The 15816-nt window shown below is 38.3% G+C and overlaps 2 protein-coding genes and 1 long non-coding RNA gene across 4 annotated transcripts in view; 1 reads left to right on the top strand and 2 right to left on the bottom strand.

Annotated features, from left to right (window-relative positions):
- Positions 1–48: 48 nt before the first annotated feature.
- Positions 49–15816, top strand: part of LOC145545373 (lysozyme C, tracheal isozyme) — a 55242-nt gene continuing 39474 nt past the window's right edge. The window contains exons 1-2 of one of the 2 annotated variants that reach the window (XM_081589774.1): positions 49–307; positions 7573–7763. In XM_081589774.1, coding sequence (XP_081445900.1) covers positions 7653–7763 — 111 coding nt within the window. In that variant the 5' untranslated portion in view covers positions 49–307; positions 7573–7652. Of the gene's footprint in view, positions 312–7572; positions 7764–15816 lie in introns of both variants that reach the window. The other variant, XM_081589775.1, reaches the window with a different exon arrangement.
- LOC145545378 (uncharacterized) overlaps positions 1796–15816 on the bottom strand; it is an 85332-nt gene continuing 71311 nt past the window's right edge. The window contains exon 3 of the long non-coding RNA XR_014082032.1: positions 1796–2916. This is a non-coding gene — a long non-coding RNA (uncharacterized LOC145545378). The remainder of the gene's footprint in view (positions 2917–15816) is intronic.
- On the bottom strand, positions 8681–14645 carry LOC145545375 (lysozyme C, milk isozyme). Its single transcript, XM_081589779.1, has 4 exons — positions 14482–14645; positions 12882–13046; positions 10805–10883; positions 8681–9553 (listed from the first exon to the last, which is right to left on the bottom strand). The coding sequence occupies exons 1-4, from the start codon at positions 14615–14617 to the stop codon at positions 9487–9489; spliced, it is 447 nt and encodes a 148-aa protein (XP_081445905.1). The 5' UTR covers positions 14618–14645; the 3' UTR covers positions 8681–9486.

A 15816-nucleotide genomic window follows, 5' to 3' on the forward strand; every position in this document is an offset into this window, starting at 1 on the left:
GGCGGCAGCGGCGACGTTGTGCGCAGGCGCGATGAGCTCTCTTACACTGCGCACGCGCAGGGCCGGTGTGGGTGTCGCTGGACCAATCTCGGTTGGCAGGGTCCCAGCAGGCCGGGAATTTCCAGTCAGCTTCGCAATGACAGAAACTGGCTGTTGGAGGTGATACGTTGCCATCGCCAAAGCGTTACAGTTCTGAAATTATGTTCATGAAATCTCGTCTACTCACCGCTTTTCTTTGCGTTCACCTAGCCGTCTCAGGGGACGACAGAGGATGAGATGGTTGGATGACATCACCGACTCAATGGATGTGAGTGAGTAAACTCCGGGAGTTGGTGATGGACTGGGGGGCCTGGCGTGCTGCAGTCCATGGGGTCGCAAAGAGTCAGACACGACTGAGCGACTGAACCGAGAAGTCTCAGACTTGCATGGTTGCATCGATAATTTATTATTATATTTTTATTATTTATTTATTTTTAATTATTATATCATTTATTTACTATAATTTATTTACTGCCTTCTTCATCTCTTTCTTCCTTTTTCTGCTCAGTTTCGATTCTAAGATCCCTAACGTGACAACAAACCTCCCCTCCTTTGCCCTTTCTGTGGTACTAACTACTTTGCAAGTTTTGTTGTTTGTTGTTCAGTCGCTCAGTCGTGTCTGACTCTATGCCACCGCATGGGCTGGAATACACCAGATTTCCCTGTCCTTCACTATCTCCTGGAGTTTGCTCAAACTTCTGTCCATTGATTCGATGATGCCATCCAACCATCTCATCCTCTGGTGCCCCCTTTTCCTCCTGCCCTCAATCTTTCTGAGCATCAGGGTCTTTTCCAATGAGTCAGTTCTTTGCATCATGTGGCCAAAGTATTGGGCTTCAGCTTTCGCATCAGTCCTTCCAATGAATATTCAGGGTTGATTTCCTTTAGGATTGACTGGTTTGATTTCCCTGCTGTTGAAGGGACTCTCAAGAGTCTTCTCCAACACCACAGTTCAAAAGCATCAGTTCTTCGGTGCTTAGATTTCTTTATGGTCCAACTCTCACATCTGTACTTGATTACTGGAAAAACCATAGCTTTGACTATGCGTATATTTGTCAGCAAAGTTATGTCTCTGCTTTTTTTTTTCTTTCTTTTTTTTTTTTTAATTTATTTAGTTGCAGTATGTGGGATCTAGTTCCCTGACCAGGTATAGAACCCAGGCCCCCTGCATTGGGAGCAAGGAGTCTTAGCCACTGAGCCACCAGGGAAGTCCCAATGTCTCTGCTTTTTAATATGCTGTCTAGCTATGTCCTAGCTTTTCTTCCAAGGAGCAAGCATCTTTAATTCATGGCTGCAGTCACCATCCACAGTGATTTTGGAGTCCAAGAAAATAAAGTCTGTTACTTTATTTTTTCCCCATCTACTTGCCATGAAGTGATAGACCGGATGCCATGTTCTTAGTTTTTTGAATGTTGAGTTTTAAGCCTTCTCTTTCACTCTCTTCTTTCACCTTCATCAAGAAACTCTTTAGTTCCTCTTCACTCTCTGCCTTAAGGGTGGTATCATCTGCATCTCTGAGGTTATTGATATTTCTCCCTGCAATCTTGATTTCAGCTTGAGTTTCATCCAATCTGGCATTTCATATGATGTATTCTGCCTATAAGTTAAATAAGCAGGGTGACAATACATGTACTCCTTTCCCAATTTTGAACTAGTCCATTGTTCCATGTCCAGTGCCAGAGTCCCGCTCCAGCTGGTCCAGGGGTCCCCAAGGGATGAATGGCGTCAGCGAAAGGAAAAGAAAGGAGACAGAGAGTTTTTGATGGCCCAAAGACCATCGGTCCAAGGACAAAATCTTTATTGCTTTTAGTTTCTACTTATATAGCACATATTCTTCTATGTTCTTCTTCTTACAATATTTTTTTGTTCAGATCAACATCTCCTGATTCTAAGATGTGTTAAAAGTTTTTTCCTAATCCTTTGTCACATTTTGGTTACATGTTTACCCCAAAACCTATTTTTATTCTACTAAAACATAGTTAGTCTATGAATCATATTATTCCATCTACTTGTTCTGTACAGCCTGCTACTACAGCGAGTACAGCATCTTGCTTCAGTGACTATGGACTATAGCAATGTCTAAGGGCAAAAGTTTCTCATAGTACAGCCATTGTCAGCGGTGATTTGTTTACCATCTACCCACATACCACAAGACTATTTCTGACAGGGGCAAGTCTTCTGCAGTTTACCTAGAAACTATTTACAATACAATTGATGTATTTCTTTTCCGTTTATGCTTAGATTCTAAGGGGCACAAACATCTCTAGCATGAGAAAAGGCAATTGGCTTAGTTTCTGTAATTCTCCCTGATACATGACCCAAGTTTTCCAGTCATCAATAACAATCTCCTCATGAGGCCAGGTCACAATAGGCTTAAGGCTTGTTTTCCAAATGATCATGGCCTTATTCCCTGGCTGAATGTTAGGGACCCACCAGTCAGGGGCCTCAGTAGGTTTAATCATTTTTGAAGTGTTTCTCTGGAGCAAGGGATCATTTTTATTTTTCCTGGATTCTCATGACCTCATCATGGAAGCCCCTACAACTCCAGCCATCAAAGAATGAAACACAGTTAGCCACAACAAAAGCATAGAAACATGAAGGAGGGAAGGTTCCGATCCTGGAGAGAAACCGCTTTTCAGTTTCTTCTTGAGTGGTGCCATGACTTTATCATCTGGCAGTAGATCCAGAATGGCTCCCAACAGAAAGAAAGAAACACAGCTAGCCACAACAGAAGCATAGAAACAGGAAGGAGTGAAGGTTCCGATCCTGGAGAGAAACCACTTTGCAGTTTCTTCTTGATTGGTGCCGTGACTTTGTCATCCGGCAGTAGTTCCAGAACAGCTCCCAACATCGTTGCTTCTTGACCTGAGAAATACCCTACAGAAAATAGGCAGTTTAGCTAAACACATGCCTGGTACCAAGACTTCATCTGTCACTTAACTCTAAAATACTGGCAACCAGGCCTTTTTTTTTTCCTAGTAGAGAATAGAGAGAGGCTGCCCTGGGAGATGTGACCAGTCTAAGAGGAGAGATCTAAGGAGCCTCAGTGAAACTGACTCAACCAACCAGGTCATCCTTCAGTGAAGTACACATGGTCAAATCCACATAGGCCCTTGGAACTTCGGATGACTTTTAAAGTTTCCCAATCCTAAATTTAAGTAGATAACCAAGGATTGCCAAATAACAGAGAAATGCTTCTAGTATGAAAGATATAATCCAAAGTAAACAAACAAAGTGGCAGATTAAAGGAAACAGAGAAGTCAATTAAAACCAAAATCAATCAAACTGTTAATGTTAATATGCTGCTTAGTTGCTCAGTCATGTCCAACTCTGTGACCGCATGGACTGTGGCCCACTAGGCTCCTCTGTCCATGGGGATTCTCCAGGCAAGAATATTGGAGTGGGTTGCCATGCCCTCCTCCAGGGGATCTTCCCAACCCAGGGATCGAACCCAGGTCTTCCACATTGTGGGCAGATTCTTTACCACCCAGGCCACCAGGGAAGCCCAAGAATACTGGAATGGGTAGCCTATCCCTTCTCCAGGGGATCGTCCTGACTCAGGAATCGAACCGGGGTCTCCTGCATTGCAGGTAGATTCTTTACCAGCTGAGCTCCCAGGGAAGCCGTTATTATACTATATCCAAAATATACTAAATATAGCCCTTATTAATACTATATACAGAATAAGAAATAGCAACCATGACACAAAAGAAGGAGAAAAGACTATCATAAATGAAAAGGACTTGTTGGAAATTAAAACTGTGATAACAGAAATGAAAAAAAAACTCAGAGCAAGGTTAGACTAATGAAATTCTAGCTGCCTCTGAAGACCTGAGAGGAGATTTAAACGGAAGACATAGATAGTAGTAGGGATTGCGAGGTACAAACTAGCATGTATAAAATAAACTGAGACTTCCTTGGCCGTCCAGTGGTTAGGACTCTTCACTTCTACTGCAGGGTGCATGTGTTTGATCCCTGGTTTGGGAACTAAGATCTCACAAGCCATGCAGCACAGTCCACAATAAATAAGTTACAAGGATATATTGTACCATACAGGGACTATACCCAATATTTTATAATAACTAAATGAAATATAACCTATAAAAATTGTGAATCACTATGTCATACACCTCAAACTTAGTAATACTGTACATGAACCATACCTCAATAAAGAAAAAAGAGACCTAAAGTTTGGGAGTTGAACTAATGATAGATACAAATCAAGGTAAGCCAATATAACAATTATGCAGTTACTGGCTCTAGGGAAAATAACATCTTGCATAAGACAAGAACGTAATTATATTTACAGCTATGCAAATACTGAGTATTGATCTTAAAAAGTGTATGTAATTACATTGGAAGGATGGGTTTTAGGGAAAGGTGCCATGTGTGATGAGATACAGGAGGAGGAAATAGAACTTAATCCTTAACTTCCACTGTAGGAACCAACACCAGGAACAATACAAGCCTGACACTTTAAACCATAGGAGAAAATATAAATTCTTTTTTTTTTCCGGTCATATTTCACAGCTTCTGAGATCTCAGTTCCCAGACCAGGGATTGAATCCAGGCTATGGCACTGAAAGTACCAACCTTAGAGTTAGGCCACCAGGGAACCTCCTAGGATTCGTTTTTAAATTAATTAAATTTATTTCTTGGCTGTGCTGGGTCTTTGTGCTGCGCAGGGGCTTTCTCTAGTTGCAGCAAGCGGGGACTACAGTCTACCTGTGCTCAGGCTTCTCATTTCGGTGGCTTCTCTTGTTGGAGAGCATGGGCTCTGGGGCACATGGGCTTCAGTGGTTACAGCCGCGGGGTTCAGTAGTTGCGGTGCCCGCTGCCTAGAATTCCTAACATTAAGCTAAAAAAGTAGAAAACTGCTGCATGTGAAGAGGGAAAAATGGGGAGTTACATAAAAATCTTGTAGAACTATCTGACTGTAAACACTGAGAATTTATAACTTCGTAAAAATTTTAAATGATTTAAAATTAATTTGTATAATAAACATGTATTTAATTGAAAAATATTGTATCTATGAATTATATTAGTCACTCATGACTATAACTTTTAGTAATTCCCTTTGTGCCTGCTAAGTCGCTTCAGTCATGTCCAACTCTTGCGACACTATGGACTGTAGCCTGCCAGGCTTCTCTATCCATGAGGTTCTCCTCCAGGGGATCTTCCCAACCCAGGGACTGAACCCACATCTCTTACATCTCCTGCACTGGGAGACAGGTTCTTAAGCACTAGCGCCACCTGGGATGCCCCTTAGCAACTTTAAAAAAAATGTTTTTAAAGTAAGTCTGCTAAATACAAATGGAAGAAATGTGCTCAGGGCTCAGTTATAATTAGTACCACATGAAAGCCCAGTTTTAATCTGGAATACCACTCTGCGTTTCAAATAATATCCTGATATGAAAGTAAGCAACACTGGAACTGAGTTTCTTTTTAAAATGATGAAACTTTCATACTGATTTTTACCTTGTTCTCTGAATAAGGGTGAAAATTTGGTTTGGGAACTTGATTGTATTAAAATAACAGGTATCAGTAAGACATGACATATCAAAAACACTAAGCAAAATCTCCAACAAGAATTGCTTTCTCTCTTAGGCCACTTTTGCTAATCTCTGGTTGTTTCTTCAGTCAGCCATTGTTATGGGTCAGTCCTGGTGCTTCTTAGATATATCTTATCTCTGCATCTGAGCTTTTACTCTTCAAGCCACTCATTCTTCGTACACCTCTGGATATCTTGATATGAATAAACCCATATTCTTTCCTGTTGATTCATATCAAAATGGTCCCAGAATCCTGAAATCTGAGGATGCACCTGAGTTGGTCCCCTCTCCTGTCCTCCAGGGGACTGGTCACATAGATCTGAGACCTGACCCTTGGAGCTGCAGAAACTGCTGTACTAGAATTACGTGAGATTGGAGAGTAAAAAACTCTCAAAATGCCCAGCATGGGGGAACATGCTAAATCCTCAGGGAGATTCATTCAAGCAGCTGGTTTTTATTGAGCATATATCATGTTACACGCACTGTTCTACGTATTGGGAATATGGGCATAAACAAGAGGAAAAACTTCTGCCGTCCTTGCTGTAAAAACAGTGTCCCAGCATGGTGTGTCAAGGATGAAACGCAGTAAAGATGTCCCGATGTGGAAGAAGGGGTGACCCCATGAGCCTGAGTGGAGACCATCTATTCCATTGTGTGGCACTGTTGGGAGACTGGTTACATACAGGCACACTGATCAAATATGTGCATGTGCTCAGGATACATTTTAAGGATATTAAGGAAAATGGGCACGTGCTTTCTGACTGTATAACAAGGAAGTTATCAACATAAGAAAAGAAAAAACCCTACAATTAACTTTGTGGTATGGGATTGGAATTGGAGGTATTCTATGAGTTCAATTTGAGTAGATAAACATTAGGTAAATACACACATCCTCTAGCTTTGTCCTTTGATGGGACATGGGAACAGTGCCACTCTAGTGCCCAGAATTGTTTTTTTAAATACTGTTATCCACTGTGAGGGCTAAGAGCTTTTGGAGAAATAGCTGATTCTAGGCTGAAGCAGAAAAAGAACAAGGTGAGCATTAGGACAGCTTGTGCCAGAAAACAAAAAAGTACCCAAAGAACGATGAGGTCATGTCAAGATGACACAGAAGCTAGCTTGCAAAGTCTCTCTGAAAGGAGAAAAATCAGGGACAGTGAGAACATAAAAATAAATGATAGCAATGGATTATGACTCATTATAATTGGAATAAAGTAGGAAGCCAGGGGTCCATACTGATATAATAAGTACATGCAAAAATTGACATTTTGATGAGGAAGAAAATTTCTCAAATTACGTCATCCTCTCCCAAATACCTCACAGTGGAGGTGACTTACAGACATCACCTTAATCAAATGATCAATGTGAACATCATCTGTAACAGAACATTTCAAAACTGCATGTCACCTGAAAGGACACAATGAGAAGAGCACAATATCACATCTGTGGCATCCCTGCTGAAGATGCATAACCTAATCTACTCCAGAGAATATCAGAAAAACCTTACACCATTTTACATCATAGCTGCCTGAGGTCTTCAAATGGGTTAAAGTCATAAAAGTCATGGAAAACATGAAGAATTTATCTAGATTGAAGGAAACTGAAAAACATAACAACCAAATATAACGTGATTCTGAATTAGACCTTTTAATTAAGGATTTGTGGGATACTTGATGAAATTGCATAGATCTGATGATTGTCCTAATTTTGTCAGTGTTCACCTCCTGATTTGGATGACGTTTTGAGGTTCTGTAGAAATTACACACTGAAGGATTCGGAGCCATGGGCACCATGTTGGCAGTGTATTCTCAAACTGTTCAGAAAACATAAAAGGCTGTACTGTACTTACAAATTTGAGGAAAGACTGAGATTATTTCAGTCTCTTTAAAAAGTGGGAAAAACTCTATTCTTTTGAAAGTTATACTTCATGAAAAAGAATAAATAAAAGAATAAGTAAAACATGTCTATCAAATGGTTACAGGTTTGAGTCCTGGGACACTCCACTTAAAAATCAATCATCAGAGAAACATTCAGCCAAGAAGGACTGAGAAGGAGCCACCAATGAGACAATACAAAGGAGGAGAGCTGAGGAGGAAAAAATTGTTCAGAAGTAGCAAGTGGTTCACTCTGTCAAATGCTGCTGAGAGATCAAGTAGGATGAACAGAAATCAGGTGATCACTAGAACTGGCCCCAAGGCATCCTGGGAGGGGTCATGTTTGAGCCATTTTCAGCTGAGTGAGGACAGCAGTCAGATTAAGAAGAGATGAAAAGACAAAGGGAGGACGTGGAGTGGGTGAATATAGATATCTCATCCCAGAAGTGTTACTGGACAAGGGAGCAGAGAATGATGTTGTAGTTGGAGGGTTATGTAGAGCCCACGGAGAGTTCTATGTAACAAGCCAGGTTACCAGGGCAGTATGGTGATGGACTGCATGTGGAGACACTGCCATTGGCAGGAGCAGAGGCCCTTCATCCTAGGAATAAAGGGGAAGGAGGGGAAGGTGGGCCCAGGGAACGATGTGAACTCTGTTACGATGGCCAGCAGAGGAAAATTTTGTATGAGTTGCTTCTGTTCTGTCTTTGAAATATGAAGCCCGGTCACCTACTGAGAGCACGTGTCAAATACCAGTGATTGGGCATGTTTACTAGAAGTTTGAAAAGATCGGAGAAGTAAATAGTGACAGTCATTTTGGAGAGTGAGGACACCAACAGAGAAGGATTTCAGAGAAGTGACTAAGATGATTAGGCTGACTTGAGGGCCCATTTGAGATTTATGTTTATGAAATTAAAGTGAGGGGAATTTCTTGGTTGTTCCATGGTTAGGACTCTGTGCTTTCACTGTTTAGATTAAGAATTCAAGCCCTCTTGGGGAACTAAGGTCCCAGAAGCTGTGTGACACAGCAAAAAAGATTAAAAATTTAAAACATTGAGATATCAGCATGCTTATCGATTTTTCTAGCAGTATCCACCTGTTTCAGTACAGGTGAGAATGTAGGAAATACTAAGTGTCAGATCATTATTTCCCAAATATACACATACGTATTTCTTCAGAAACATTAAATGGCTCTAAACAAAGGAAGACAAGGTATGAATTGAAAAGCTTTTAATGAAAATGTTTGTTTTTCTTTTACAACATGCATAATTTCACATCGGTTTAATAGCAATTAATTCAGCTCTTGCAAACTTATCTGCCTCTGAATTTAGTCATAATGCATGAATTTAAGCTAATAAAACTAAGGAAAATCAACAGCTCATCTAATCCTTCTTTATATTCCTTCAGGATCAGCAAGATGCATAAATGAGTTCTTTGCAAAGGCTAAAATAGGTTGATGTATAAATTGTGAGTTTATTTTTAGAATTCTGTGTAAATGCATTTCTACAAAAACATTTAAAACAAAAGTCACACTTACGAAAACAAAATTCTTGATTCGGGCTGTTTTCATTTTTAGCCATTTGACGTTCTACTCTTTTTGACTGAACAGATGAGAGTTCCCATGCCTACACAGGTGGGACTTTGCCTAAGATCAATTTGCTTAAAGATATTCTTCTGTTATATTTTGTTGAATATTGGGGAGTACTTACATCATTCAAGGTTAAATCTGGGTTATCTCTTTGATTAAGCACTAAATGTACTAGAGATACATTTGATAATGAAGATTTTAGACAAATATTCACCAGCATTAGTTCTGTTAGCAAGCTGAAAAATGTTGTAGGCCTAGTATCAATCAATAAACATGTGAGAGAAATATCAAGCCTCTTAGAAGAAAGACCACATGCTCCTGCTCCTGTAAAAACATTATTTGTTTGAAAGAGTGGTAGTATAACCTTTTACTCAATTATTATTTCCTTAATATGAAAAAGAGACAAAATGAGCTGAAGACGAAAACACCACAGTTACACTCCGCAACCCTTAACATAACTCGTGAGATCTTTGTTTTGACACTTGTTTTTCCATGCCACCCTGTAGAAAAAGATGAAACAAATGATAATAAGATTGAAACATATCTTCATTGCATTATACATACTTCAAATCCTTTGTGAGAACAAAATAGTTTATCAGTACATGAAATACAAGCCACAGACAGATCCAAATATTGCTATTTATTAACTGGAGATATGTATACCAGGGATGTCACATCTCCACAAACCTACACTATAGCACAGAATGCTGAACACAAATGTTGAGTCTTGTGCAGTCCACAACACTGCAAAGTGCATTCCACATTTACTTAAATCCAAAAATAATTTCAAGGTATTGTGTAGCGAATCTTAAAACCTCTAGAAATTCCCTAAAATAAACTGAGTAGTAAAAGATTCTGAATCAGGTAAAATAGATTGTTTCTATGTAATACACTGTTTAGCATAAATTTAAAGCTGCAATTTTCATTCTCAGTAGTGTACTATAGTCTTTGGAATATTCTCTCACTTCTCTCACATCAGCAGGATAAATCAGCTCTCCTCTTTAATGCTTAACACATACCGTGCTCTGTAACAGAAACTAAAGACTAATAAGATTAGTCTTATCCTAAAGACTAATTTACACTTGTTGTCGGTCCATTATACTTCAAACACAAACATACGGAACAACCTCATAGGAAAGTGGTCAAATTTGTGGTTACCTGGTGTGGGGCTTGTAGGTGAGGTGAGGGGTAAGGAACTGGACAAAGGCAGTGGAAGGTACTACAGACTTGTAGTTATAATAGTAGGGATGCAATGTACCACAAGCCTACGCTGGTGGCTCAGTGGTAAAGAATCCGCCTGCAATGCAGGAGATGCAGGTTCGATCCCTGGGTGGGGAAGACCCGCTGGAGGAGTAAATGACAACCCACTCCAGTATTGTTGCCTGGGAAATCCCATGGACAGAGGAGCCTGGTGGGCTACAGTCCATGGAGTTGTTAAAGAGTTGGATGCAACTTAGCAACTAAACAACAGTACAATACACAACATGATAAATATAATTAACATTGCTATATGTTATACATATACAAAGCATGCTGAGATTAAATTTTAAGACTTTTCATTCCACACAAAATTTTTTTCTTCTCCTTCTCTAATTTTGTATCTATATGAGATAAAGGATGCTTACTAAACTTATCGTGATAATCATTTCATGATTAATATAAATCAAATCATTATGCTGCACACCCTAAACTTTTATCATGCTCTATGTCAATTACATCTCAATAAAACTGGAAGAGGGAAAAAAACATACCATGCTTTAATGCCTTGTGGATCTCTGACAACCCTCTTTGCACATGCTACAGCTTGAGTGATGTCATCTTTCAGCAAAGCTGAAAAAGAAGTGGTGAGAAATGAAAACAATCTTCATAGAAATTTCATTTTAAGTTTAGGTTCAGTCAGCTTTATTCTCTTAGACTGAGGAAAGAACAACTAATATTATTTTTTAAGAGTCCTTATATCTGTGTGAATGTTGGAGGAAAACTCTTTCTTCATTCCATCCCATTCGGTATGAAAAAAAGCATTCTGTTTCTCATTTATCAAAGTCATTTTATGTTCAGGAATTATTAACTAATGTGATACAAGGGACTCTCTTTACTAGGCAGTGTAAAAACAAAACAAACAAGCAGAAACAGTCTAGCAGTTTTTTACTCAGCAATTCTCCTAATGGAAATTTATCCTAAAGAAATCATGGTATGTACCCAAAGATGTGTGTATAAGATGTTTCATAGCAGTTAATATAAAAGGAGAAAATGGAAACAGCCTAAGTGGTTAACAGTAAGAGATAGACTGAGGGACTCCCTGGTGGTCCAGTGGTTAAGAGAGCACCTTCCAGTGCAGGGGATGCTGGTTCAATCCCCGGTGGGGGAAGGAAGATGCCAAATGCTGCAGGGCAACTAAGCCTGCACATCCCAACTAGAGAGAAGCCTGCATGGCACAATGAAGATCCTGCCTGTGGCAACTAAGACTTCACATGGGCAAAAATAAACAAAGAAATGTTAAAAAAGAAGTGGATTGATAAATGATAGAGTATCTACACAGTATAAGTCTATTCATCTTAAAAAATAATAAAGATTGGTATTTGTTAACAAAAATAATTTTGTGTTGTAATAAAGAGCAAATTGTATAGCAGTAAATTTAGTACAATTTCTTTTATGTTGAAACATATTGCTTTTATGTTTGCATGTGGATAAAAATGTGCATAATATAGCCTTAATTCATTCACATGAGTGATGTAGATTCTGAAAGATGTGGATACTAAAAGTTACCAGTGGTCATGCATTTCTCAGTATTAAAAATTTCTATTCAATGACCACAGGTTATTCTATAATGTAAAAAATATTTTTTAAATATTACTGTTTATCTTTAAATATTTTATTTTTAAAATATTATTTAAAAATATTTTTAAAATAAACTGGACACAAAATAATATTCTAAAGACATCTTTTTATTAGGATTTTGAATATTTAAAAATATAACTATCAGTTTTGCAATATCTTTTCAATATTTTATGCACTAAAGATTCATATGTTATCTCTACTTTAAAAGGAACTCAATAGATTATTTATTTCATCCCAATTAAACAAATCTGTAAATTAGCTTGTTAGAATGATTATGCTTATAAAGGCACTGTATTTTCTGGAGATGCAAACCAAAGAATTTAGAAATGAAATGTCATAATGTTTCTAAATCAGTTTAAAATCACTCAGCAAAAAAACCCCATATACATAAAAGAAGTAAATATGACAAAATGTAAATAACTGTAAAAGTACATGATGAGCATATTGATGTTTATTATGCTAATGTTTCTAATTTTCCATATATTTAAAATATTTCATAATAAAAAGTAAAAGTTATATTTTGAAAACACCACACATTCCTCTTTTTTGGTTAACCACTAATCCTTTCATTTTCCAATAAAGGAGGGTAGATTAAAAAAAAGAAAAACCCCTACAACCAAATTATCCCTAAACCTTCACAAACAAGGAAAGTAAGAGGAATGGCATTGTTCTCTACAAAGCATTAACATGTCCAGTTATGATGAAGTGATAGGTCACTCCGGAAACTCTTGTATGTTAGCAAACAGCAACTTTTTATGATACAAGCTCTTTAATTTCTTACTTAAGGAATTATGAGGAGCAAAATAACGAGTTTCAGGAAGTTAAGACGGACTTTTTCAAGGTCCCTGATGAGCCCTTCAAGACCTTTTTTATTTCTATTGAATCTTGACCTAAAGGATCATTCCAGTTTTCCCATAAGATGTTTATGGAAAAGCAACACGATGGCACAGGACCCCTCTGGTTATATCACTCCACATTATCTTGTCTTACCGCTGCAGGGTATACCACAGGCGTTAACTGCTCTTGGGGTTTTGCCATCATTACACCACCAGCGGCTATTGATTTGAAATATCCCATAATCAGTGCTTTTGTCTCCACGATTGTAGTTTGTAGCACGTGTGTTGTAATTGCTTTCCCATTTGGCCAAACACATCCCTGAAAAAAACATTAGTAATAAACAACAACACGACATAACTTATACTTCACAGCATAATTAGTTCTATTTAACTCTACTAACAACTTATTTTATAAGTATAAAGATGTATTTTACTTGTAAAATATTTTAACACTTTCGTGTTAAAGGGCCCTTAAGAGATTTCTTTTGTTAGCAAAACATCTGTTAAAACTAATGAAACAAGTAACATTTAAAAAAATATTAAAATAGATGTTTTCTCCATTGCTATTACCCTTCCCCTGCTCCCATCCTTCACGTAAGATTCAGCCTAGAATAGAAAAATCAACAGATTTGAGTGGATTCAGTCATTCGCAGCATATGTGTGAGGTAAGTCGCTTCAGTCATGTATGACTCTATGCAACGCCATGGACTGTAGCCCGCCAGGCTCTTCTGTTCATGGGATTTTCCCACACAAGAATACTGAAGTGGGCGGCCATGCCCTCCTCCAGGGGATCTTCTCAACCCAGGTCTTATCCATGTCCCTTGTGTCTCCTGCATCAGTAGTTGGATTCTTTACCACTGCACCACCTGGGAAGCCCAATTAGTGGCATATGCACACACTAATGGAAAAATACTTTTATCAGGAAAATTAAGGAGTTTTTGAGAGAAAAAAATTTCTTATGATACCTAAAGTTGAATTTGCATATCAAATCAGAATCCAGAAAAGAGTCATAGAATAGGAAAGACTATGTTATCCATCCATCCACCTAGCCAGTTACTCATTCGTTCAAAAAGAGTTATGGAGGGGAAATGTCTGAATTTAATCTGAAAAATACAGTGATGACATTGACAAATATGGACTAAAATATAGTCACTTTTCTTTAGGACACATCTTGAATTTTATGGGACAAAATGAAAAATAATTAATCAACTGGAGTCAGAATAATAAAATGTCTTTCAGGATGCAATTCAGGGATCCTTATATAGATATTAATTGAGGGGAAATAGGTTCCTTCTGTCCCTGTTTTAAGAGTTCAATGAAATCTATAAAAACTTTGCCCAATGTCATGGTAGGGGGACTAAAAATACTGCCTTACTCAGGCTTGCAGAACTCAAGTTCCAAACTGGAAATGGCTAGAGTCAAACACCAAGGGCTTGACAGACGTATTCCAGGTGCTGAAATATATTTTATAGTCAGCCTCCATATGCCAGCTGGCAAATTTAGTGGCACTAGAGGAGTACAGTGGGACCTGGCATGCTTCTAATTGTATAGAATTTAATCCTCCCATGCTTCAATCCTTTACCCAGTACATCTGATTCTAAAGGAACCATTGATGTTTTAGCCATTGTAAATGTACAAACCCGCAAAGAAATAAGAAAAGTCCATTCACACAAGATTCCTTATTATTCATCCTCTATTAGTATCTGTTCCACACCTGGCTCACTATTTGGAAGGAGGAAGAAGAGTTAACTTACAGTTTGCCAGGCTGACTCCCTGATAGCCAGCCAATCCAAGTCTTTTCAGAGTTCTGGCAAGCTCACATCTCTCAAAGACCTTGCCCTGGACAGCAACAGCAAGGAGGAGAAGCCCCAGAATAAAGAGAGCCTTCATGTTGATTGATAAGCCAGAAGTCCAGTGTGACTAGGGTGAGCTCGACTTGGTATTTAACATCTTTTCACTTCCCTCTTCTCTGACCAGTTTGGGGCTCCACCCTTGGTGACAGGTGGAAAACAGGGCCTGTGTTTTGGTCCACTGACTTAAAAGGTTTTCTTCCTTATGTTTAAATGAATATGCTGATATCCTAAGTTTTAACCTGCAAGAAAATAATAAAATGAGATTGCTTAATGACCTTGCTCAGGAAGAACTGGGATTAGCACTATAGCCCAAAGAGGAACTTCCTCCTATTTAAATATAAACTTGAGCAACTATAAAGAAAAGAAAAACTGAGTATTTTACACAACTGAAAATGAGCTGAAATCTTTCACTAATTTTTTTTTCATTACATTATTTAATGTGTTTTCACTCTGTTGTCTTCATCTTTTTCACTTGAAATTGTTTTATATAGGTATTTTCCACAAAACAACATGACACACTGCCTGGTGTTCTGACAGGTATGTAGCACCACACCACGTTGTTCAACCAGATTCCTCTACTAACTTTTTTGGTGTCTATTGTAAACTCTTAATTTATGAATCAGTGTTTTATTATGATAAGTAAGCTCACAAGAACAACATTCCTAACTCCTTTCTGACAATGCCTTACTTCACATTTCCATGTTAGAACACAAAAGGTCATTACAAAGCAAAAAAACTTAACAGTAAAACCTACCGAGGGATAACAGAATATGCCACCCAAAATCTTCCCCTTTGGCATAAGGATTATTTTGAGCTGAAGGCAACTGAGAGGAAGCAGATCCAAGAAAAATTCTCTGCCCTCCCCCTAGTTTCCTAAAAGAAGAACATAAATTTGTGCAGATATTAATCACCAACAACTATTGACACTTATCAGCCCCAAGACAGCACTAGAAGACTGACAAAACAACATTTGCTGAGTAGCTAGTATCTTCCATTAGCTTCTAATGTATCTATCGTCCCACAATCTGCCACCCTTGAAGCTAGAACTCTTTCCCTATGTCTTATTGCTACTCTAAAAATATATTGTTTTTTGATTATCAAGATAATCTGTAAATCCTGGTTCCAGCCATGTTTTTGAGTTACTGCTGCTTGTATTTCTCATAAGTATATATGAAACGTAGATGTTAACAAACACGTTTGCTTTTCTCTTAATTTTTTGTTACAGAGCACCAGCCA

The sequence above is a fragment of the Giraffa tippelskirchi genome, chromosome 4, assembly GCF_054371585.1.
Source record: "Giraffa tippelskirchi isolate mGirTip1 chromosome 4, T2T-mGirTip1v1.2.pri, whole genome shotgun sequence".
NCBI classification, from domain to species: domain Eukaryota; kingdom Metazoa; phylum Chordata; class Mammalia; order Artiodactyla; family Giraffidae; genus Giraffa; species Giraffa tippelskirchi.

Coding starts and splice junctions, on each gene's coding strand:
- LOC145545375 (XM_081589779.1), bottom strand. CDS start 14,617: ATGAAGGCTCTCTTTATTCTGGGGCTTCTCCTCCTTGCTGTTGCTGTC. Junction 10,884..12,881: donor CTGTGGTATACCCTGCAGCG/GTAAGACAAGAT, acceptor CTTCTTTTTCAG/CTTTGCTGAAAGATGACATC. Junction 9,554..10,804: donor CCACAAGGCATTAAAGCATG/GTATGTTTTTTT, acceptor CTTTTTCTACAG/GGTGGCATGGAAAAACAAGT.